This window comes from Anarrhichthys ocellatus, unplaced genomic scaffold (assembly GCF_004355925.1).
Source record: "Anarrhichthys ocellatus isolate YVR2014 unplaced genomic scaffold, GSC_Weel_1.0 scaffold10, whole genome shotgun sequence".
Taxonomy (NCBI): domain Eukaryota; kingdom Metazoa; phylum Chordata; class Actinopteri; order Perciformes; family Anarhichadidae; genus Anarrhichthys; species Anarrhichthys ocellatus.
Genome location: NW_022280040.1, coordinates 2,747,562 through 2,774,083, shown reverse-complemented (window position 1 = coordinate 2,774,083; position 26,522 = coordinate 2,747,562). Strand labels below are relative to the sequence as shown.

At 40.8% G+C, this 26,522-nt stretch overlaps 1 protein-coding gene across 6 annotated transcripts in view; it reads left to right on the top strand.

Moving 5' to 3' along the window:
* The first annotated feature begins 441 nt into the window (after nucleotides 1-441).
* neto1l (neuropilin (NRP) and tolloid (TLL)-like 1, like) overlaps nucleotides 442-26,522 on the top strand; it is a 61,018-nt gene continuing 34,937 nt past the window's right edge. For all 6 annotated transcript variants that reach the window (XR_004212833.1, XM_031849773.1, XM_031849771.1 and 3 more), the window contains exons 1-4: nucleotides 442-1,201; nucleotides 2,059-2,115; nucleotides 2,224-2,358; nucleotides 2,735-2,983. Coding sequence is in view for 5 of the 6 variants with exons in the window: in XM_031849773.1 (XP_031705633.1) it covers nucleotides 1,174-1,201; nucleotides 2,059-2,115; nucleotides 2,224-2,358; nucleotides 2,735-2,983 (469 nt within the window). In the remaining variant the exon portion in view is untranslated. The remainder of the gene's footprint in view (nucleotides 1,202-2,058; nucleotides 2,116-2,223; nucleotides 2,359-2,734; nucleotides 2,984-26,522) is intronic.

Genomic DNA, 26,522 nt, shown 5'->3' with positions numbered 1-26,522 from the left:
AAACAAAGCTCTGACTGTGGATGACCAAACGCAGGGTGAAAGACGTGCTTTGATGCTTCTAAAGCTAACAATATTAGCACCACATTATTCCAACATAACTCTGCAGCCTTTTCCGTGTTTGATCACGCTGATGGAACTCGTTCTCTGACATGTATGTCTTCGTGCTTCCATTTCGTATCTCATTGCTTTTCTCTGCTTGCCTCTCCATGTTCCATTGCGCGGCAGATCTCCACGAACTGAAATTAATTCTGCGGCGCGTGCTTATATTGTTCCAGCACCCACTCATACACACACATAAGCGATCCGTTCTCTACTCTCTCTCTGGTGCTTGTTCGTGTGAGTGTGTGTGTGTGTGTGTGTGTGTGTGTGTGTGTGTGCGCGCGCGCGCGCGCAGATGAAGTCGTGTCCTGGAGAAGTTTTCAATGCGTGCCTCAGAAGTACGTGGGGACTGTGGCGCATTGGACGGCCGTAGTGTTGAATGAACGGGAGGAGGAGGGAGATCGTACATTAACTCCTGCTGGCTGCGGGGACTCTCCAGTTGACAGAAGCCAGGCAGAGGGATGCACTCGGAGCAACACTGACAGCTTTTGGAGCAGAAGCGACACATGGAACTCAAACGAAAACGCACTTAATTATAATTTGTTTTGCCTAGCCGGTGTTTTCCAAGGGATTTTACGCACCGCAAAGGAGTGAAGAAAACGCTGCAGGGATGAGTGTTGCGTGGTTTTACATGCCCCTGAAGGATCCCCTCTCCTGATAAAGGGACCAAAGAGGACAAAACCCTGTCCCTGGTATTTCCCCAAGGAAGATTGCAAAGGTGGAGCGATTAGAGAAGGGCTGATGACGGGACTATTAATCCTTTCAGTGCATCAAAAGCACCAAAGGGTATTAGAAACGCTTGGATGGAAATCGGGCGAGTGTTTAGAACTGTTTTTGGTTTTATATGAAACTGGTGATTAGTTCATCAGCAAGGATATTTTGTTTTCCTCTGAAGATTTTAATTAAGGAGTAGATTTGCCTTTTTTTTTTGTTTCACCGAAAGATTGCATGATATGAGCAGTTTCCCGGAGTGAATTTTCAGAAACTCTCATCTCAATCTTTTTTTTCTCTTCAAGTATTCCTAAATCTAAATGGAATTAGTTGAGTCTGAAGCCGTTTGTGAAAGGAACAGACATGGTACATGGGCACAGCTTCCATCACGGTAAGACATCCGTGTTCATCGGCTGAGGCACACTTGCTCCAAGCTGCTTGTACCCTAACGAAACAGAAGTGTACTTATCCTTTAATCGGCGTTAAATGACGCTGAACATCAGTGCGACAGATTTCACTCAAAATAGGAGCATGTTGTGAAGATATTAAATATCAGGAGGTGATACAGACACACTGTAATCAGCAACCTGTAAACTCAATGTTGAAGGTCACTCTATAAGTTGTTATCTTTCGGGAATTGTAATGTTTTGTTAATTTTTTAATTTATAGTTATTTCTTCTGAAGCTTTTATTCATATCTTTTGTGATATTCATCATTTTTAATACATTGTGGTAATTGTTTAGTTTTGTTCATTTTTTTTTAATTACCTTTTTCGTCAAATTTGAGTCATTTCTTTATATATTTTTTCTTACCCATTATAATCCATTGCTTTTGTTGTTTTTTCGGTTAAGGTTTATGGCTGCCAAAGACTACATATGAGTCATTCAGATTAGGTGTTCACACAGATTTACAGTACTGGCCTATAGAGGTGAAGATCTGAGCTGAGTCTATTGGCATTATAAAGGTTTACTTTACATTACATGTAAAAATTATCATAATCGATAAGATGCGAATAATGACCGGTTATTGCAATTATATTGGTTATTGTGTGCTGTTTGGGGATTCTTTAAGGTCACAGTCAGGCACAGGTTTAATTGGCATATTGCTGATGTGCAGTAAACTAAAACCTGGTGACTCAACCCTCCCTTAGCTGAAATAAAGCTGTGCACAAAACGAAGGAAATTACAGAGAAAAACACATATTTGCATGTCTTGGTCCTCAGTCAAAATGCATTTGTCTTTCTTACAGTTGTTGCAAGTCTTCTCATACTTGGGTTGTCTGGAGCAACAAGGAAGGATACATCAGGTAATCCCCAATCACCACAGCCGCGTGTCTTGACTCCCTAAAAATTCTCTCTTCAAAGCTTTAATCTTTGACTTTTTTTTCTTTTCTCTTTGCTATATGTATCTTTAGTGAAGAACAACTCTGGAGTGAAGCCTGCAGGTCAATGTGGAACGTGGGTGAAAGAACCAGTAGGAGGGCTCTTCACTTCTCCCAATTACCCAAACAAATACCCCCCAGACACAGAGTGTGTTTACATCCTTGAAGGTAAATTTTGTCTTCTAAAGAAACAATGTGATTCAGCTATTTGTTAAAGCTAAAGCATTTCTTGGGTTCATCCTTAGAGAGTGATGTGATTTGTTGGTTTATTAGACAGGCTGGTATTTTTTTCACATTAGGAGGGGGGCATTTGATTGTTCAGTGCTGATAATCAGGTTAATAAAATCACCAAAGTGAATGTTGAGGCCATTAACTATCACAGATCGGGTGTTTTAGAGATAAATTGACTAACAGCCAGGACTTGAGGTATTGAGTGCGTGGGCGTGCTGATAATGAAACAAGTTGAACCTTCATCAATTAAAGCATGACTAATATTTCACTCCCTCCTGTGTGCTAGGTGGTAATTATTTGTATTGTCTTCCAGCACCCCCAAGGCAGTGTATCGATCTACACTTTGAGGAGAATTATTCAATCGAGTCCTCTTGGGAATGTAAATTTGACAACATCGAGGTTCGGGATGGACCGTTTGGCTTCTCCCCGATTCTCGGACGGTACTGCGGTCAGCACAGCCCGCCTGATATCAGGAGTAGCGGCCGATATCTGTGGATAAAATTTGTTACGGATGGTGAACTGGAAGCGGTGGGATTTTCAGCAAGTTACAACTTCACTGCAGGTACATGTTTCTTTTGCTGTTTCGCCCTCTTGCTGCTCTTGTCAATTCACTTCTTTCTTTGTGAGCACGTCAATGCTTTGTGGCCCTAACAGCAGGGCTCCAAATGAGTAACAAACATCATCCAGGAAACTTGCCCTTGTGGGAGCCTCTTGCAGTTTTATTGATTGTCTGTCTGCACACACTAAGTATTTCCATTGGCAATTTACTGGCATTGGCGGGGACACTCTTGTGACTGGCAAAGGCTGTTATTACTTCTCTCTCTATATCTCGACTGATGTGAAGCAGCTCAGATTTTAATTCAGTTCAGCAGCACCACTCCACAGTTGACGGTGCTGGAAGAAGCAGAGAGAGCAACTAATCAGTATTGTCCAACACAATCGTGGCAATTACGGTTGTGTGTAAAACCTCGGCTTTCATAATTTGCCTCATCTTCGGTTGAGATCCCATTACTGAAGAAGCGTGAGGGTCGATGACAAGGAATCAGGGCATAACCACGATTTAATGTTCCTTCGCCTACATTCGACTGGGAGTAATAACACGGTCGACCTTTTTTATTTTTTAGAGCATTGAAAGGCACAGTGCCAGGAAGCATGAACAGCATGTGGCAATTTGTCTCCACATCCACTGCACCTTCAGTGGTATTTGATCATCGAAGACTTAAGTGTGTCATTGTTGATGAACACTTATGCAGTACGTCAACCTTTCACCTGAAAAACATGCTAATAGCGACAGGCTATTGAAAAGAGAACAATCGAGATGAAGTGGGACTATAGATTTATCTCTAAAGGCTGTGTGTGTGTGTGTGTGTGTGCGTGTGTGTGTGTGTGGTTTTCAAGACATCAGGACCCTGAAGCTCTTCATGGGAACTTAGTGAAGAAGTGCAGTCAATAGGAAGGAAATAAAGCAGAAATACTGTTAGAAGTTAAATTGCTTATGAAAAACGACTCTAAGGTAAAGCTGCTGTAGCTCCAAGCATTCAGTGTAAAAGCATCCCAGTACTAAACCGTCAGTTACAATATTTCTCATGCATTTCAGTGAGGAGTTGGAGGGGGTGGAGAGCAAAATATATATTGACACAAAAATCAAGAGAGTGTGAGTTATGGATATGTTCTGTGTTCTGGAGCTTGTTGTCTGCTGAGTCATGAATCTCCAAACCTGCAGCTGTGTTCTACACATAAGCTTTTTTTAAGCTTTGCATCATTCAACCTCTTGTGCAGACCGTGTTGATCCCCCCCCAAAGAGCCCATTTATTAGCAACATAGACGTTGGCTAGAAATTAATGCACAGACTGTGTGTATAATGGTGTATGTTATCTGGCTAGCTACTTCTTCAATAAATATAAGCATTTATAATAACTGTATTTTTGAGTTGACATATACATTACATACGAGATAATCTGCAAAACTGGCTTCTCTAATGGATGTCTTCAACAGAAATTTAAGTACAGTAGGCATTTTGCAAGAAACGTCACTACCAAAAATACTTCAAGCGACACAGATGAAAGATAATTTGTTATTTCCAGCTCTTGATAGTCAGAGATAAAGCACCCAGGCTACATTTTCTGAAATGTGCAGTTGAAGTATTGTTTCTTCTGCCTGCTTCTCCTGGGAGTCTCATTGAAAATTTGCTGAGAGGAAAGGAAAAAAAAACCTGCCTCTTGACTTGATAGGAAATATCTGTAGCATATGATTTACATAATTAAAGGAGATAAAAGTCCTAAATTCACTTTACTTGATACTCGAATCCTTGAATGGTGTCTCACATCTGCAGCTGCTCTGCAAACCATGGTAAGTCACACAGCCCTCCTCTGATGAATGGAAGAGAAAAAAGAGGCAACAAAGGTGACATGACTCAGCTCCTCTTATTCTCTTTCTCTCTCTGTCATTTTAGCAGCGGAGAGATAAAAACTCTCATGCTTCTCTTTCACATTCTGTCCTCTCAGAGCCTTGTGCTCCTGGTGACTAATGTGTTTAGTACAGAAGCCAGTGGATGAACCAGCAGTGACTAGAATCTCATAATCATATTAAATGTGGAGGTACTTCAGTGAACCACTTAAAGTCTGCAGATGCTACGTATGCAGTTTATTTGAGGCACCAGAGGAAGTGAGAGATGCCGCTCTAACAGTCTCTAGAGATTCACTCAGAACAGTCACTGAATTAACTCGTCTGTCCCAGTGATGTGATGCGCAACTTATTTGTCAAACAAATTACACCCAGATGCCTCATGCTTGGTCCTTTCTTGCGTCACAGAACTTTTACAGCAGTCTTCTTTTTACGTTGTAGCTTCTTTTTGTCACCATTTCAATATATATGTGAAAATCATGCGTGCAACTATCTCATATTTGCTTAATTCAGCCACAAAGACACACTTTAAATGATGAGACTATCTACCTGTGGATCAGTAAAAGAAAGCTCACCAGGCAATGGAGTCCAACCGGCAGGCTGCATGTGTGACTCACAGAAGTAATTAAACACACCCACGTGACTAATGGTCATAGTTAGTATTTAGTGGTGGGCTGGACAGCAGGTGGAGGGGGTCAAACACAGGACTTTAAACCACGAGAGAGACCTGTGTTAGACGCCGGTGTTCGTGTCCCAAAGTGTTGTTGTCAAGTGACGCATTTGTGACATTTTTCCTAAACTTTACCTTTTGGTTTGTTAACTTACTGAATGAGCGTATTACATGAAAGTGAGGAAATACCTCTGTCCACCAGTCACATTAGGGCTCCCAAAGCACTGTTTTTGTGTGGCTTAAACAAACAAGACATGTTAAGTAGCAAGATTTGCAACCCATTAACACCCTGCATTACCGTGCATTCTGGATATTTGATCAGGATGAGGACAAACGCATGGTAATGCAAGCTTTAAATGCACACATCTGGATCAGGTTAAGCCTTAAGGTTAAGCCAGCTATAAATGCAATCCATACAGTGGGACCACTATTTTGAGAGGAAACCCATCCAGCTGTAAAAGCTCACTCAACTCCTCCCCTTCCGGACAGCTCAAGCAACCCTGGTAAAAAAGATACGATCGTAGCAGTAGCTAGTAAGTTGTCCCTCATAAAAACAGGAACACTTCTACACTGGTTTGTGTACCATGTTTATTTATAAGTCTGTAAGTACTGTCTGACCAAAACTAGTATATTGAGATCTGATCACAATACAGGAAGAATCAAGATAATCAGAGCGCTCAATAATACAGGTGTAAATGCAAAACCCTGTGGATTGGATGTCAATATCCAGATACAAATCACATATTAACACCAGGTGTAAATAGCCAGACTTGCTGTGTTCTGTTTCCAGTCTTAGCTTTAAGCTAAGCTAACTAGCTGTTAATATATACTATCCCGACATGGAAAAGGTATCCAGCTTCTCATCTTGCTCTTGGCACAAAAGTGAATAGGCGTTTTAAAAAATGTCAAACTATTCCTTTAAGTACATATTGATGCACCATTAGTGTCTCTTTTAAAATGCACGGATGCAGTACATTTACCCATGACACGTTATCCTAATGGCACTTTGAAGCATCAGGCAGAACCTACTGTAAGCGTATGGCAGGAGTCATCACGTTCTACTGCTCCATAAGTCCAAATATAAAAGGCAGCTCAATCAATTAAGTCAGGGAAGCTTGGCATAGAAGTAGTAAACTAGAGGAGCGGTAGTAGGAAAGGGCTGGAAGCCAAAGGCCAAGGATGTGTTTGATTTTGCATAATAAAAGCTGGAATGATTTCTATTGTTTATTGTTTCATCCAGTCTGCCTTTGTCACTATTCTGCCCAAACATATTCAAATTGGAACATTAATTTAGTGTAATAGTTTAAATTGTGTCAACATAAGTGTGTAAGTATGATATTGAGCCACTGTCTATGTGCTAACAGAACCAAAGCATAATCAGTCAACTTCAGCTGTCTGTCATTAACAGTATACAAGCTTCATAGCACACATGAAGTTTCCCTCCGTAGATTCACATCCTCTCTGGAGGTTGACAAAGACAAGGTATTACATTGTGACCGGCAGCCCTATATGTTCTCACACATGCTATAGAATTGCACGTAGAACAGTTGAATACAGCATGTGCAGGAAGGGAAATTACAGAGTGGAGGAAGCATGGTGTGTATATTTCTGTGTGTGCAATTCTGTTGGGGGATTTGGTCAGCGTTTCGCTTTTCAGGTCGTCCTTGGGCGCCGTGACCTTAGAACCCTGTGGACTGGTAGATTAAGTGGTGTTTCAGCACCTCAAGCCAAAGCAAATAAAAGCCGCAAGCTGTCCCCTTCTTGCTTCTGCACTCTGATCACTGGCTGTGTGCAGAGCCAAAACCTGGTGGTGAGGCAGATGCTGGTCTTTGGACACTAGGGCAGTATATGTGCATTACCTTGACCCAAGGACTAGTGATACTGTTCCAAATATTGTGGGGCGATTAAAACAAAATACAACATGTTGCCCATTAGTTTTTCAGCTGCGTCTTTTGTGTCAATACATTTAAAGAAGAGACAGGAAGACTTTTCTGTGTTGCTTCAAGAAAAATGAAATTCAAATTTGGATTTCTGTACTGCGTATTTAATGTTTAAAAAAAAAAAAATCATATTAGTGGTTATCAGGTGTGGACTGTGGAAAATGCTTGATTAAATTCCTTGGATTTTACTCAATCATTTGTCATTTAAATTTGAATATTATGCAAATTTGTGCCAAACACAAACTCATATTCACTATAGTGAAAGAAAAAAAAACATTAAAAAAAGGGCATCCTATTTTTCCCCTTGTGGAAAGAAATAGTCAAACGAAAGCTGGTCAGCATCCTATTCAGTCACATACGTTGCCTGAGTCACCTTCAGTAGCACTGCACTGTATGTTTTCTTCTATCAAGAATTCAAGCCATTTTATTTCTGATCAAGATGACACTGATTGATCTAAGCCGCTTAATGCCCAAACCAAGCTCTAAATGGACTGAGAATCATTTTGAAATGAAATGAGTCGATTGACATTTAGGATTATTGCTAGAATAGGATATATGAGCCTCATAAAGGAGACAGGACCAATGATATTGAATCTAGATGGGCTCAAAATGGAAAATTGAACCGTAGAGATTGACCCTTCGCTCTTGGAAGGAACTGACTTCAGCAGCACCATTGCCGGGGCAGAACAGAAAGTTCAGCAACTTCCCAGTTTCACATCTGCCTCCAAAGTCATTTCCCAGTGGCAACACCCGACATTTAAATGTTTCAGTCCCTTTTTTTGTTCAAATGCATCCGTTGAACTCCCAGAATGAAGTCCCCTAAAGACCCTGACATTCAACCGATTGGCAGTAGCCATATCATAATTCATGATTGTTATCATTTACTGTAATATAGGACAGAATTGAACCTACCCTCCGACCAACGCATGATGAGACAGAAGTAGCTTTTGGGAATTTGGCCAAAACATACATAGCAGCATGGCCAAGGAGATGAGTTAGAGCTCTTATTCTAAAGCTTTTATCTGTCAAGATTTGGGTAAATGAGCAAAATATATACACTATAATATTTTACTGATTGGGGGGCTGTGACTGGTTTTTGCTTCTGATTTTCAAAAAAGGAAAACATGGAAATGTCAAATTTCTTCTACACTACATGATCTTGATATGTTTTAGGGGAGAAACAAACCATGCAGTTGCAGAATCATGACTCATACAGTCGTCCAAATAGATGTCTCATAGTGAAAACTGAGCATGTGATTTGTGGTCAGACTTTTTCTAGTCAGCGATATCTCTCAACCTAAATCCAATCAGGACTTTGTCCCACACTGCTATAGCGCCTAAGGCACTGGGAGTAAAATGTCATGTTCCATGGCCCAACACTGGTAGGGATTTAGACTCACAAAGGTGCACAGAGGAAAGGTAGATCAAATACATGAGACAAATCTCCTCTGGTGCATTTTTCTCTGTTCTCCCAAGATCTCAGTGAAGAGTGTGTTTGCCTGAATGAGCTGCTTGCATTAAGTCACTGCTCATAAATCAACAAAAAAAACATCCCAATATTTAGCACTTTTATCAGTGCTTCCTGTCGTTCAAACACATTTTCTGGGAGTTTTCTTCCTGATTCTTCTGTGCTGCCGACTGTTTCTCTGATTGTTATGGGTCTTTTCTCTGCTGGGAAAATCTGTAGGTGTACATTACTCACAGCGTAAGTATACTCCCCATGTGTAACGCAATAAACTGAAGAAATTATGCGGGTCTCTGTGTCATTTTAAAAACAAAAAAAGTTGATGGTGGTCAGACCTGTGTTTGGAGAACAGCCTATCTCTTTTGGTTTTCCCGTGGAGCCCCTCATAGCTTAGTGCTTTTGAGTTCTGGCTGCCACATCAATCTCATTTCCCAAAGAATCTCCTGTGCTCCAATGTGAGTGAGGAAGAATGACGGTTGCTACGTTTGAGCTCAGCTGAAGACACCCATCCCTAGCAAAAGGAGATGGATGGAGTCAGTTAGCATTGCAGGCACACCTCTTGCAGCTGTGGAAGAGGACGGTCTCACCCTCGCTCTCCGAACTCATCTCTCTGTCTCTCTGTTTTCAGCGAACACTACCTCTTTTCTTCTCTCCTGGCCTGTCTCCCTGACACGCATGGCTCATGCTCTCTATGTTTTATGCACCAGATCCATGTGAAACAAGGTGTCCCATTCACTCACCTTGGCGTACGTGTTTAACATGCTTTCTGTGGTGCTCCAGGATATTCATGCAACCCGCATTAATGGATGTTCCAGTTTTTAACAACCTGGTTCTCATTTTTCATAGCTTTGCCCATGATTTCTTTCTGCAATAATTACACTGAACTTAACATTTTTGTAATAAAGATCCATTATACAGATAGATCAAACTTCCCATTTCAACTTTGACAAAACAAATCTCTTAAGTTGTAAGTAACAGGAATTATCCTTTAAGCATGAACCCGCCATTAGGTTTACTCACTAGCATTTAAAATGGTACAATTTAATTGCAAAATCACACAATTGAAATGGCATTGCTTTGGAAACTTTGTTGAACTTTGACACACAAAGCTATTGTACCTCGTGTGTTTTCTAAATTTTGAATTAACAGTTCATTCGTTTGTTAACAGTTGAGAGGCAGGAGTCAATGATACAGATAAAGCTACGTCTTTTGAAACTGTAAATTCATGTCTCTAGGTTCCTCTTGGAATTGCGACCCTGTATCTCAATAAGATTACCTGAATAAAGATAAAGTTAAATTCGATCATTTAAAAGAAAATATTCAGCAACTAAGCTAGCTCGCTAACTGACAACTTAGTATAATGACTGACGACAAAGCTCAGCAGGATAACATTAGCTACTGTGGAGAGCTTTTGTGACTGACTAGCAATAGCATGTTCCCAGCTGGCTATGCTGTTAGCAATTCAATTGCCAGCGACACCGACTTGCAACTTATCAGTACATTACTACGTTTCTAAAACCACACACTTAACAAAGACGCCTGGATGAATTTCGCTGAACCACTTTCTGGTGTGCCTTCACCTTTTATTCTCTTTTTGCCTTATGTGACTCCTCTCCTTTTCTTCCTCTGACATCACACCTCGATCCATACTGCTCAGCAGAGAAGTCCCGGCACAAAATGTTCACCAGCTTATCAGACTACGAACCTTCACTCAGGGGACAACCAGTCAGAGTTTATCGCCCCGAGGAACTAAACTCACTATCCAACAGGACGGCTGATATTTACGTCCTTTGGCTGTTTCAGCCGCTCCCAGCCAATTACCCTGCAGATCAATCAGCGGCTCTGCCTGTCTCCTGCTTCCATCCTCTGTGGCAGTTTGCTACCCATGCATGCTGTTCAGCTACAGATGCTGTGGGGGTCAGGGCGCAGCTCTGTTGTAGCTGGAAGACTGCAGTAATGTAAACCATGCTGGATGTGGGGGTGTATTCGTTTGTTACCCGGTTTGGGGATTGGAGTAAAGGGGTTGTGTCTGGTATTGACTGACTGCACGCACCATATGTATCAATACCCTTGTGTACCTGGAGTATGCTGGAACATGTGTGTGTGTGTGTTTTCTACACCATGCATCTCTCCAAACTGTAGCACAATTTTGGCTGCCTTCCTAATCAATCCCCTGTCCTGCGTCCACAATAGAGCGACCTATTGTGTATTCACACCATTGTACACACGATCCATATGGTCTTTGCTCTCAGAACTGCATTGGAAATTAGCTGGATTGTTCCAAGTGTGTTTTTCCCCCTGTTCCTTTGCTCTGTAGGCATAACAACTCGCCTAGGGCTCTTTGTTTCATTAGCCTATCACCGTGGTGGATCCTTGGCTGTCACGCTGAGAGCCTGACTCTCTCCATTATGCTGTATTAAGCAGCAGTGAGATTGACCTGTGTGTTTTATCTCTGCACACATTAAGGCCTCAAACGTCTTGGAGAATTATTCTCTTAAGGGTTGATTGAAAAGGTCTTTTCATTTTTGGAAGGTGAATTTTTTGTTCGCTCATCGCTCCTGATTTGTACCCCTGTTTTTTGAAGGTTGACGCAGAGCAGATTGCATTCCATGCTTGACGGGTTTTGCATTTGTTTTCATCTTCATCTTATCAGGATGCTTCCTTTGGGAGTTCCTGTATTAACATATGGGGACAAAAATGCTAATAACTGCCTTAAAAGGAGTTTGAATGATGGTCTGTTTTCTTTACCCACATGTTTCTCCACCATTTTCTTACATCCTTTTTGGCAGCGGATGGGACTTTGCTTTCCCAGTTTATCATCTCAGAGCAAATGTCTGATTCCGAAGGGAGCTAAATCACATTGGGCATCAAGGTAATCTAATAGGTAATGGCAAGCTTTTGTATATCCGCTAGGAGAAGTATGTCAATGTTCAACAACTAAGGAGGGTAAAACCATGATGAGATTATGAAATGTGGAATTTGAGTAATCCTCAAAACATTTCAGAATAATAAAACATTTGTAGATTCAAACAGACGCCAACAACAATATATAATACTCCCATATAGGAAATGACAATAAAATGAGTTGATGGTACACACAGAAAAATAAAGGTGCCATCTGGAACCGAAAATGGTTCTTCGGAGTGATGCCATAGAAGAACCATTTTTGGTTCCACAAAGAACCTTTCCGACCAGGGTTCTTTAAAGAACCATTTCCTTAAACAGTTCTTTAAAGAACCCACAAAGGTGCCTCAAAGAACCTTCAAAAAATGGTTCTTTGAAGCACCATTTCTGGTTCTTTGAAGAACCTAAAGACAAAAAGGTTCTTTAAAGAACCTTTTTCAAAAAGGTTCTTTATGGACCCAAATGGTTCCATAAAGAACCCTTTTCAAATGGTTCTTTAGCTAAAAATGGTTCTTCCAAGGAATAAATGGTTCTTTAAAGAACCGAGTTTTGGAAAACGTGATTTTTTTTTTTTTTACATTTAAACAGCATAACAATGGAATCAGGGTTCCCACTCTTTTTTAGAGATCATATTCCAGGATCCTTTCTGTGATGATCTATAAAATCATCTTTTACATGCACGGAAATGATGGCAAATTGATTTGTGGATAAAAGAAACACCTGTAGATGTACTGCACTTCACTTTATTGTCAGAAATCAACTCTATACAATGTTATCCATGTGCTGCAGTGTCCTATCTAAGAAATATTCAGAGCATTTGCCACTCTCTGCACAACTACAGGTACCCGTGTGTCCAGCTTCAGGATAAATGCCTCCAAAAACGAAAATGTTTTTTTTCAGATGATAGAGGGCCAACACAACACCCATGGCCAATGAACCGTCTGCGTCTTCATTGTCCACCATCATTTTTTGTCCATCCACTGCTACAAAAACATCTGTGCCGTCACTCAGGGGCTTGCCATCGCTGCTGCTCAGGACAATTGTGGGTGTCGGGTTGAGTTAACTGCGCATGTAGCAATGGCATAATTTTTTAATTTGTAAAAAAGTTTTAATAAAGAATATTTGATAGCTAAAGTAATTAGATAGTTCACATCTAGACATACAGTAACATTAACCCGTGTTAGTTAATCAGCTAACGCTAATGACATTTTACATATATTTCACAGGCAGAAGCATAGCACCTTAGCTAAATTAAGGTTAAATATATTTTCGCGCGCTATCTAGGCTAACGATTTAACGTTAGCTAGCTAACTAGCGTTAGCTTCAGCCAACTAGCTAGCAGACAAGCAAAGGCAATTAACTAATGGTCAAGTTACCGTTAGAAAACGAAATACATGCGAAATGAACTCATAACGGTTTCAACAACCTACGGATTGTTGAAACTAAAAGTCTAACATTACCTCAAAATCCACAAATATATATATGCGGCATCCACAAAACGAGGGAAATATGGCGCTTCCAGCCAAGCTACAGGCACCAATACTATATATTCGATGTAGACTAGCTTATTCAGACACTCGAATAACAGATGGCTGGGACATGATAAAAAAGAGCAATAATTTACCTGTAATAACCAAGCTTCCAACACTTACCTTAGACCGACCACTGTTAGTTGCGGGCGACTGGTTTGAAAAGACGTTGGTCTGGTCAGTCAGAGAGATGGACGACTGTCACTTGGAAGTAGGCAGGGCGGACACATATCTCATGATATATATATATATATATATAACTACCCCACACCCAGATCATGGCAAGATAGATTTTTTCTAATTTATCCCATCCCCCACGATTCAACAACTCAAACATGAATTAAGAACCCTTTAATATCCCAAATAACCATTTAATACCCCAAAGAACCATATGAAAAACATGTAGAACCATCCAATAGATAAAATGGTTCTTCAGTAGGGGATGGTTCTTCGTGGAACCACACTGCCTTTTAAAGAACCATTTAAGAACCTTTTTTTTCCTGTGTGTACATTTCATGAAATGAAAGTGCAGCTTGGGTCATATACTGTTGGGACCTGTAGGGTTAATGCATATCATTACCATTTGATAGGCTTATAGAAAAACCATGACAAGTGGTTTATGGTTTAAAAACTGACTGTAATTCTGAGTCCATCATATTTAATATATTCTAGGGTTCCCTAGGTTCAACCAAGGAAGGAATATTCACTGTAATAATAATGGAACAAAAATATGTTTACAGGGCAGAACAGAATAGTCTGTATCAGTCTGTAACTATGCAGGGTGTAGAGAGGTGGTTCAATTGATGCCTGCTCGTTCATACCCATAATGGCAGAATTTTGAAGCAGGCCAAGGCAACATTTTATACAGAAAAACCTGCTTGACTCTACTGCTTCCCCCCCAGTTCTCCACCCGTCTGTTTGAAGGATTGATATTGCACCCAGAGGATCCATTATGTGAGCTTGCGGGCTGCTTAACAGCTCCTACAGGAAGGGCCGGGTTAAATTTCAATGTTTAATGTTTGTGGTCCTGAATGTTCATGTGACATTTGGTTTTCTGGGGGTGTGAAACAGATTGCGCGATGTTCTTTGCAGTTGTTTTCACTTCACTTTGCTGAAGGTGGCAAGCATTTGCTTGCCTTCCGAAACCTTGAGTCACGAGAACTGAAAGAACTCTCAGCATGATAGCGCCACAAACATAAACATGTTCTCAGCAAGGTGTTGGTTTCTGTCAGCTTCTCCTGCACATTCTGTCGTCGTTTATCCTTCTCAAAGCTCAAATTGCTCATCCATCTGTGATAATTGAGGTGCAGGAGGGTGCGAGAGAACAATTTTACTTCTTCTCAGGTGCACCAATTGAGCCCAGCAAGTCAATTAAGACCATCGTCTTCTATTGGACGTCATTCTGGTGGAGATTGCAAAGTGCAAGGACCTGGAAAGGTCAGGAAGTCGATCATGTGTGTTCATCTCTCTCTTCTCCCTCAAACAAACACTAACAGCCTGCTGAACAGCATGGCCTTACTGGCATTTCATTTTCCATTTGGCAAGCTCGATTAATCACAGCACCCCTATACAATGCGACTCACATGGCCACCCATCGTTGCTGGCTTTCATTATTCCCCCACACTGGGAAATGTACAGCTCAAGGAAGCTAATGTGGAGGAAGAGTATACTGCTGCATGTACGCGCTACGTACAGTATGTGATCGATGCAAAGAGACAAAGAAAGAAGAAAGGAAAGAAGAATCTGGCGACACAAAGAGAGATTTGGATTGCTGTGAATAGGTTATGGCCACGCTGTGTCCTCGCAAGTCTGATAAAAGATTGGGACTGCTCCATGTCCCCTCAAGGCTCTTCTGCTTCTATCTGAATATTCATTGAGCTGACACTGGCTTTTCTCGCCACCGTCTATAAAAGGATGCCAATTGGCTTTTACCTTGTGGCCACTAATAAGCCTCTGTGCCTAACATGCATACAAACGACTCCTCATGATACACAGACACTCATTTCTGCACTTCCTTATAAACAGCCTTGAAGCTGCTTATTGCACTTTCAGTTTATTCTTTGTATGGTTGGATTGTTGTGGCTGAAAAACAATACTAGAAACTAGTTTTTCTGTGACGGATGCTTTATATCTCCAGGATTAAAATGTTATACACATACTGACTATCTTTCATGCATGCACTATCAATTCTATATCATGAAATATCAGATCTGCAGCAGGGGGATCAAATTGTTTTAGGAAATGCTGTATGCCGGCTGTAAAAATGGTCATGTTTGTGAGGAAGAGAAAATAATGTCTTAATACTTAATTCATAACCACCCTCGCCATGTATAGCAATCTTAAAAATTCAGGCATAATCCTTTTGGGCCTCTTCTGGCAAAATGTAGAATTCAAGTGAGATTGAAATCAACATCCCTTCCCTAGATAGCCGTGTGCCACAAGGACATCATTTTATTTTTCTTAAATTAGAAAAGATTAGTTTAAATCTGCGGGCCTTGACTGAGAATTCTGTCGTCCTCTGAGCAACACTTTATTTCTTAGTATTTCAAAAGTACACCAACTTTACCTTCTGACTTAGTTGATATTTCACTCTGTCCCTTTTCGATATGAGGTGAAAATATGTGTGCTGGCTGTACTGGTTAATACCAGAGGAAAATAATTTGTCTTAGTCCCAAATGAACTTCACTTATCATTTCAAAGACCTTTTACTCGACTGGGGTGTTTGCGGTGGAGCAAAAATTCTGTACAAATAATTCCATCTAAAATGACATGCAAAAGGCCATTCTACCACAAGCATGGAGCATATGATTGTAATCACGCATTTGTGAACCAATCTCCACTGCCACAGCATTGTATTTCAACACAGCAAAGAGCAAGGGAAGAGGGCTTGAAACAGAATCCCAGGATCACTCATCAGACAGAGAAATAAAGAAAAGTGGGGGGTATGAGATGGTGGTGGGATTAGGTTTAAATCCACCTAAAAAGAATCCTCATTGTGTGTTTGTAGTTTATAGGAGAGATTGGCTGATCTGGAGGGAAGACGGAGTCATTGATTTTATCCTGCTCTGCCTCCGAAGAGGCAAGGCTTTGTGGAAATTGTGCTAGAAAGAGCTCAGTGGAAATGCTTAAATTGAGTGTGTGGAGAGCATGGCTTTGGCGTGGCTTAAATATTAATTTGCTGGTGGCACTAGCTCTGCAGTGAGGTTTTAGCTCCTAGCGGTGGATCCCTTGACACGCTACTTGTCAAACATCTGGTGTTTCGCCCTTCCGCCTGAAACAAAGGTGATTTTAAGAAATCTGGCATTTTAGTGCTGAGTTGCAAAGCATTTACGGTTTTCCTGTTGTGGAAGGCCTCCCTCTTGCCTCTCAAAAGCCTGAAGCTGGCGGGCGTGTTAGTTGTAGTTGAGCATATATACTCAGCTCTGATTGGTTGCACTGAAGTAGTAAATTTCCTGTGTTTACAGGGAGTGTAGCTTGATGAAGCTCTGCCATATTGAATGGGGAAGCTGCAAGAACAGGATTTTTCTACTAGTGTTTAAAGCGCTTTGAGTTGAGTAACTCCTGTGTGGGGGGGAAGATTACGCGAGACTTTCGTTTCATATATTGTCCACAGCATGTGTCCATATGCTGTGTGCACACCTCACTGAGGTCCAAACTCAATCTGAGCCAGGCCCCCTCGGAATGTGGTCTTAATTAATCAGATCCAAATGTGAGCTAGATCCGATCTGGGAACCAACAGTCTTGACATGCGTCCTGGCATGATCGCCTCTAGTGCAGGGGTGTCAAACTCATTTTCACCCTGAGCCACATCAGCATCATGGTCGCCCTCAAAGGGCCGGTTGTAACTGTAAGACTGTATAAATGTAACTACTCCCTAACATATTGTTAAATAACTGTCTCTGCATTTGATTATTGTTTATTCAAGTGTAAAAAGATTGTACATGCTGTTATATAAATGTAAAATTATTATTTAAGCACATTTCTGTTAACATAAATCATTTTAATAGGGTTAAGAAACCCACATTACTCTATCAAAGATCAAACTTTTAAAGAAAATAAAGAACAAATCATCAAGCACAAGTTATTACATTAACTTTGTTCAAAGCTATTTTTGTCATCTCACTGCATCACTAATATCCCTCCCTGTTGTCGTCCAGTGCATGGCAGCTACATCCAAGAGCTCCTCACTGACGGTCCAGTCTGCCTTCAGCCTGTTATAAACACTGATAGATGATGTGTGATGTGTCCGTGTTGTCTGTGCTTTCATCAACAGCTAATGAAGAAGACAAGTAACTGCTCGTCTCTTCGGCTAGCTGTGTTGTCAGATTGCCTGCTAGTTCCTGAACTCGGTCTGCGATATTTTTATTTTCAAGTCTAACTTTAAATTATAATTTTTTTATTAAAAATGCTGGCGGATTCACAGGCCACATGTAATGACGTGGCGGGCCTTGAGTTTGACATGTCTGCTCTAGTGTTTAAGTTCGTACGTATAGTAGTTTTATTCTAATTCTAATCATCAAGATACCACCCCTCTTCTGCAAGGAGGCACCTCAACCAAACTGCAGGAGTCGCTATAGTGCAGTGCCAAGTGGCCAACTGGCTTCCCACAGCGTGATCACAATCAGTTGCGTTTGTTGAAATGTGCAGCCAATCCTATACGCTGCCAAGAACTGAATCTTCAATGCGCCCCTTATAAAGTTTTATGTGAAGGGTAAATCCATAAGTTTCCAAACATTGCTGCCCTATTCAGGAGGAAGCACAGTTGCAATGATGTTATGGTATGATCCACAGCAATGACGCCTATTGTTGAGTTGGCAGTTTAGTTGTCAGAGTTTTGAGTTTTCTGCTGCTTTACTTTAGTATAAAGACATTGACAGTGAACGTAGTGTTGATTTTCTTTTGGCACAACTTGCGTTTTGTCAACACAATTTAAAATCTCTTTTGGGTGTTCTCGGTGTAATCCTGATTAGGATTGGGGTTTTTCCATTTCATTAAATGTGAGAGGGATTTCATCAGCTGGAGGCTGGGGTTCAGATGTGTGAAGCAACATAAATTATACTATTTCCCTCCTATAAACTAACGGATGGGATTATGACCGAGGCATTAGAAACAGAGTGAGTGAAAAGAGTTTACATGAGGGCAGGGTAAATCCACCAACCAGCCTGTCTTTTGTGCCAAAGGTTTCATTACATGTTCAGTAATGGAGGAACGGTGCAAACTCCATCTTAATCACTTTCCCAACTCTGTCATTGCACCCTTTTTGTATTTTTTGCTTTGAGCAATCTGTGCTGCAACTTGGCCGGAAATGTGATTAGCCGAGCTCACCGAGAGCAGCGTTTCATTACAGTGGAGTGAGATCTTTATTTGATCCTACTCTTTTTGCACATTTCCCCGTTAATACCCCTTCTGATGTCTGATTAAAACTCTCACAGTAATGTGCCTTCAACCCCCACCCACACTCACACATACTCGCACTCCCTCGATCAGACACAAAAAGCCAATTTGAGAAAATTAAAAATCTTTTAAAAGGATGTATAGTTATCTTACCCGTTTCCAACGGACATTTTTATGTAACTCAATTGATGCATGACTGCTTCCATTAACTTCTGATCCCTAAATTGGTATAAATACTCTTTTCAATTTAGATAGTGGCGCCTGGTGAATGGGGCGTTGCGTTGCCGTGCATGTAGAGTACGACCTCCGCCACACTTCTTGACGAATCACTCATTCTTTTATGATCCAGCTCATGTTCACCCACTGCAGCTCTGCTGGCACATTCAAAGAATCAGCTGCCTCCAGTGATGTGGAGATATCTCTCAATCTTTTATGGTGACTAAAGCCTGAAATTGCATATGTAAATCTTTGACAACAAAACCCTGTGCCACCATCTGATTTTTTTTTTTATTCATTCTGAGTCATCTCAATCAATTTGCATCCCCTTTCTGTCAGCAAATTTATCGTCTTCGTCATCCACTTCTTGACTCTCTTGCTCAGCTTTTTATGCAGTGCCGGAGCAACCTTGTATTTTTTTCCCTCACACCCATTCCTCTGAGGCGCATAGTTTGTAAATGTGTGCGAGACAGTCAGAGAGGGAGATGTAGCGACACGCTAATGGGGTTTATCAAAGTCAACCTGAATACTCTTAACAGTCTGGGCCTGAATATCAAAGCGTAGTCTCCACTCCACTGCCAACTACTCTGGACATCCATCAAACACTCAGGCAGGGGAGAGCCTAAATTGACTAAATTGGATGACGGAAATGTTTGCATTGTAAGGACAAATACTCTGATGAAGGTCTAATCCCAGTGTGTCACTTTGACTGTGATAAAACCTGAAATTTCGGGGACTTCTCAAAGGTGTGTTGCAAGAAGCTCCTCTCTATTTGAAACCGTGTGAAAGAATGAAGAAGCAGCCATCCTTGTCGGTAAATTATGCCATAATGCTGCGAGGCCTGCTCCAACATACTTTATGACATGCTATCGATTCAAGAGAAGATGAAAGGAAGTGCTGTGTGATTTGATTTCTCATTCAGGGGTCTTAATTCCCCCTGACACGCATTGAGAAACAGACGGTCCTTTTGATTGCAGTGAATCTGACCAACAGGGTTATTCTCTCTGGGAGATCAGAGTCTTTCTCCCCATTTTATATTAGACTTCAAAGGTTGCATACAGAAATATATGCAGTGTATATACAGTATATATATATTCATATTTTTGATAGCCGTGGACACACTGTAGTCCATCATGAATCTGCGTGTGTTGTGCGTGAGAGTAATGTTTGCATACTTTCCTGGCAGTGATAAATGAAAGTATATTTGTAGAATTAATGAAAAATATATTGACACTCTGCACAGTATGCCCATGTAAGGGAAGAAAATCCATTATGTGAATTGTACTTTGCTTTCTCCCCTGGTCGCAGAAACAGATATTTGCATGCTTCACTTTGAATTGCATAGTTACATATCATCTTCTGCCACATGCTGCCACTCTTTAAATGGAGCTTTGTAGTTAGGACTGGACACCATATAGAAATGGATTTTGGTATTATGCTGCTGTGCCGTGAGATTACAGCCCCCCCTTCTTGTTCGTATTTATGGCTGAAATACTGTGAAAGGAGAGGTTACAGATGAGATAAACGTGTGATTCAGTTTATAGCCAAGTCAAGCAGGAAACAGCACAGTCCTAATGAGAAGCAATGTAAAATGTCTGAATGAATTCAAATTATTTCCTAAAAGTGTTTACAAATCAACATAGTCAAATAATTGGCATGTCAAGGATGCCTCATAATGAAAAAGGAAATGCAGTTAATTTAACAGCCATGGTTGCAGCTCTGACATATTGTTTACTATGTACACCATCTTAGTTTAGCATTTTAGTTTGCTAACATTTACTAATGTACTAACTTCACCTGATACACAAAGGACACTAGGCATATATTTTACAGGATGAGTCCGACCTGATGGTGGCCTTATATAAAATATCAGTGAATCACCAGAGTCATTTGGATTCATCCTCTGGGCACCATGAATATCTGTACCAAATTTCTCGGCAATGCATCCAAAGGTTGGCATACTGTTGGCAGATATATATATATATATATTTTAGGATCAACCCAAAAATCCAGTAGTGGTCGGGACAAACATGCTCATACACACTTTCACATATCATTGTCAAACCATATATCTCTATCAAATTACAGCAGTAGATGCAGTGTAAGCACACTGCAAAGGCCAATGCGCCAGTGACACACACATCCATACACACACATTTTAACTGTATAGTTATTGATCGTTCCTCTATGTTGCTGAGACAGATGCTGTTTCTCCCAGGATAGTACTACACCGCTTGGCTGGTGGCCTTTCTTTCTTCCTTTTCATTTCTCCCTTTCTAGCTAGATAGCTATCCTTCATCAGCAGTCACATGTGGGCACACACCCAGACACACACACACACGCTCACCTCAAGTCATCACATCACTAATCACCTGCCTCTCGTACTTGAATTGAGACAGTTTGCGGTCCTTCACATTTGTCTTTTTTCCCGATCTCTCTCTGCCTCTATCAGCTTCTCTTTTGCCCGTTCTCCATCACTTGCTTTTCACATTTCTCGATTCTGTTTAAAGGCGTGTATTCGTTTACTTCCTTCCTTCTCTCCAGCCTCTGCCATTTCTTCACCATCTGCTGTTTCCTTATTCTCTTTCGACTCCAAAAAAACCCTCTGTGTCTCTGTCTCACTTTCTCGACAGCCAAGACCAATATTTCTCACCCGGTCTTTGTGTTTCAGCCTGTTATTTCTGCCATTTTGCAGTAGACAGGTTGTACCCTGCCCACCGCCTCTTAGCACCAAGCTGGGCGTCTCGCTGACTTACCACTCACCCTTGGTTGATGCGGTCTGTGTCTACTTACTGGATGATTCACAAAGTCTTCGTTTCTGCTGCTTCATTGCCAAACGTTATTGTAGTTCAGAGCACTGAGAAAAAATATTTCCCACCAATCACGAACTATTTTGTGCTGATTATTTCCTAAATTAGAGTTGCAACTCACAATTATTTTCATCATTGATTAATCTGTTTATTATTTCATTTATAAAACAAATAATTGTTGACTCTATAAAAGGAGCAAACATTTTTGAAACGTGTGTAAAATGTTCTAGACCTTAAGGAGACTTCAGTCTAAAATCCAAAGGTATTCAGTTTACAATGACAGCAACAAATCTCCACTTTTGAGTCATCTGAAGAGAATTTTTGAAATTTTTACTTCATAATTGACTGAACAATCAATGACCATAGTTTTTTTTTCTTTTGGCCAGAACGTTGATGGCATTTCCTCACATTATTTTCAATCTTAAGCTTTCATTTCATTTCTCCATTTCACGTAACTATGAAATAATTGGTGCATATTGAAGGTTACAAGTTACGGAGTAGCTCCGCACATACTGTACTGTATGTCTCAGAAGTTCTGGAAGATATCCCACAAGGATGCAAGTTGCTGTTTTTGACAAGCACACGCAGATTCAGGTATAGCTTGGTTCAGCAAGGTGTTAATCAGCGCTACTGTGACATTTTTGTGTTATGCTCAACTAAAGCAGCACCATGATTTATGACAAACGGTATGGAAAGTGTAGATTTCTGTTGGGTTTTTAAATAGACGGCACACAAGCATGTTTCTTGCTCAGGAGCTGCAGCAGTGAGCACACCACCAGTTTTTTGACAGCCTTTGGAGAAATAAGCTGTGGAGGAAGTGGAGCTTCGTAATGAATTCAAATGAATATTGAATGCAGTCCTTTACAAATTGCAGTTAATGCAAGAAAGCTCTTTAATGCAGCGTAAGTAAGATTTTAATGAAGTCACAAACACAATGCACACGGCAAAATGATGTGACTCCTGAACCACTCCACATGGATAAAACTCCTTGTTAAAAAGTCTCTGTTAAACCTCACCATTGATGGTGCAGTAAATTATGTTTTAGGCGTCCTTCTCCCCAGAAGGCCCTCTAGTTTTCTAACAAGTGAACTGTGATCTGTTGAGTAATTTGGTTGGGGGGAATCCACAGTGGGAACAGCTTAACAAGCAGTAATCTCCTCATCTGGCACTATGTGCTGTGTCAAGCACAAGTGGGCTTTATTTCACTTATTCGTTGGAACCCATCAAAAATAGATACAACTATTTTTAACTTGGCACCTGTGAAATAACGCATGTGAGGAAAGGATAATGAATGATCATAACAGGTGACAGAAGTATTCTGGTTTAAAGCCGGGGGCTGAGGAAGAATTGGACAGATCTTGCTGTGTTTATTTATTCATGCTCAAATCTGGCAGGCATGTAGCAAAAGCTATGTTGCAGTACTGCTTTCCTGCTGCTTAGACCCCTACAGCTAGTGCTGAGAGCTAGTGCTTGGCTCGCTTCCTGTTGCCTTCTTATTGTGCTGGTGGCAGATGAGTGTCCCACTGCCAAGTAGGCCTTATCCTTCCTTAAAGCTTCAAGTAGTATTTGGAAAAAAGCACCATCACTCCTATAAATGAGGTTGGAGAACATTTTAACTTCTTCAGACTCAAATGTGACAGAAAGCGTTGTTAAAGAAAATGTCCAACCCTAGCTTTAAGTTAATCTTTACTTGTCCGTGTTCTCCAAGCTCCGATGAACTCTTTCTTTAAACATTGACTGCTTACAAATTTGAAGTTCCAATGACAGTAAGAGGAAAATAAGCCTAGCTTGAAGTTATGAATGTTAGTCGAGCAAATATTCAATGACAGCCTAAGGAGGAACAACACTTGTACTCACCTATTAGCTTTTCTTAACTGGCACTTCTTTTGCTCTGTTGTAGTCGCCTCACAAACAAGCACACGCTGATGCACAATCACACACACACCTGCAGTAAAACACACACATGCAGGAAGGAGACTGCGCTGCCAGAAGGCAGATACTTGCAGATCTTGTGTTAGTAATGATAAAATGAGTCTACCTCTCAGTGGAGAAGGTTATACATGATTTTAACTTCAAATAGTTTCCCCCGGGATCTTTACAGTGGAGGTCCAGCAATGTGCACAACATGTTAGTGTGTGCTTTCAGCAAGCTCGGAGCAGAAACCTTAAACTCCTGCTGATCTGCCCTGAGGAGGCAAAGGAAACTGGGGACGCATTTAATACATACACACATACTGTGCAAGGATACTAGTAAAGTAAATGAATAGTCAATGTACTAAACATCTTAAAGCCACAGTGCATACTGTATGTACTGTAAAATACACACGGATGCTTCTGTCATGAAAATGTGCTTTTAAATGCGCCCTCATAACGCTCATGATGCAAAATCATAAAGTTGTTAATTTACAGTCTGCGATGAAAATTGTATTCAGTAAAAGAGTATATCTTTGCCATATCGATACAGCGGACATGGCGGACTATATTGTTCTGTGAGACACATATGGAGCGATAATGCACATCTGTTTGATCTAAGAGATTGGCAGTACTTACCACAGGAGGAAACTTGAGGCACTTCAGGCAAATTATCATGACTTAATTTGTTAATTTCTATTATTTGGGAACCTTGTGCAAAACAAGCAGGTTTAACACATCATACTGTTGTAAATCATATTAAGCTGCCATCTGGTTTTGACAAAAAAAAGCGTGTAATAGTGCTACGCTGTAGTTTCCAATAAAATAACATAATCTGTCTGCTTTCATTGTGATATGAGGACATACAGACATGAAGGCAATGTAGAGGAGTCTAAGTGGTTTTGGAGGTCATTCAAAAGCCGTGTTGTTGCTATAGTCTACTCGCCAGCTTTGATTCTGCTTTATTGATCGTTATCTTAAATATACATCGGACAGCAATGCGATTTATATAAAATAGATTTAAAATCTGGTTTGGGTTGAAAGATATTCTTACACAGATCCATGTAGAGAGCTTGTGAGGGGCCACGGGAGGAATAATGTTAAGAGCACGTTCACTGTGTGCAGAATATGGAGAATGGAGATATCAAATGTGAGAAGATAAACCACGTTCATTTGAATTTGAATGCACAGAATGTAAATTCTGCGCTTTGGATTTTTTTGGGCATTTATTTTATTTCTATTGTGTACAGCCTTTTTTTTCTATGGAAACTGTGCATATAAGCATAGGCCCAAACGCATTAACATGAGATGTGTGAATGTAAGCATAACTAAACTTTAAAAGAAAATCTGCCATGACAACCTTTTACATCACGCTGACCTTGTTGGCAATCAAGTTGTTTCTCTTGACACAGAAGTCACATTACTAACAAGGCAACGCTCAACATCTCAAAGTGATGCCAGGCATGTGTGTGACATGTCAAAATTATACAGACCTCAGGGTCTGAGAAAAGAGTCTTTGTTTCTGGACTGTCGTCACTCTCATGAGTCCAAGGCTAGTGACCGTAGACCCTCACAATGACAGCGGAGCACAGACACCACAGATCCAGATAGCACACGCTGAAACTCTTTATGTCAAACACATGAACTCCAGGATGCAGGGCTTGGATGTTAAACAGTCACCAAGACAACGCTTGTGCATGACACTCGATTTGATGGGTGGAAAAGTAGACAGTATGTCATACGATGGTTCAGTGGCGGCATGTTTGGCATTTCCGACCCAAGAACGATGGTCAGAAGCTGGAAGATGAAGGAGAGGGAGGGAAAGAAAAGCTTTCCTAACTCCTTTATGTTCTGCACCATGAGATAGAAAGCACACGCGGGGAGAGTTTGACAGGACAGGAGAGAGAGGGGCTGGCAGGTTGACAGCTTCTCTCTCTGTCTCTCTCTCCACACACACACACACACACACACACACACAAACATATAAGCATATACGTAAAGAGAAGAAGGACTTACTGTTAATAAAAGATTCTGCACCATCTAAGTCCTGTCAGAGGTTGGATACGGCTCTTTTCATCATAATTTATTCAAGAAAACGTAGGTGCCCTGTCAACACCATCACCTTTAACAAGTTAGGTTTTAGGATACAAAGTGTGCCAGGAGCTCCCTGAAGAGCACTGTTAAAATATTGTTGCAGGATGATATTAAAAGTGTACTGCAGGTGCTGATAGAGGGCAAAGCCATCAAACACTAGACGTATGCAGAGCCTGTAGAAAGGATCTGGCAATAATTATTAAATTTTTTTTCATTGTTTTCCAGATTAAAATTAACCAAACCTTTACTGCATGTATGATAAATAAGTAGTTTGTATTGTTTGTGGATGATGGTGACTTTAAAGAAATCTAAAACGTGTAAACAACAAAATAGTCTTGAGACCACCTTTTTTTTCTTCTTCTTCAGTTATAAACACAGTATAGGCTTTAGTAAAAACTCTGCAATCTTAAAACAGGTACAAACAGATCACTATATTGATTGCCACCTCAACCGGTTTTTCTCCTTTTATCCATGAAAGAAGCAGATATGTCAGTGAGGTGGCGGGAGTTGATTGCAGTGGCTTACGATAGAATTGAAAATAGATGGAGGCTGAAGAAAGGGTGGATAAAAAAAGGAAAGAAACAGGATATGAACAAGGTCCAAAAGACACAGAGCAACAAATCAGTTACTAAATATTTCCCCCTTGCTCTCACACCAGTCCTCCCAAGTGTCCAGGGTTGGAGTCGCTACATTTCATGGACATCCTAAGCACTAAGGACACATATAGATTAGCCCTCAAGGGCAGTCTCACAGTGAGCCCATTGGT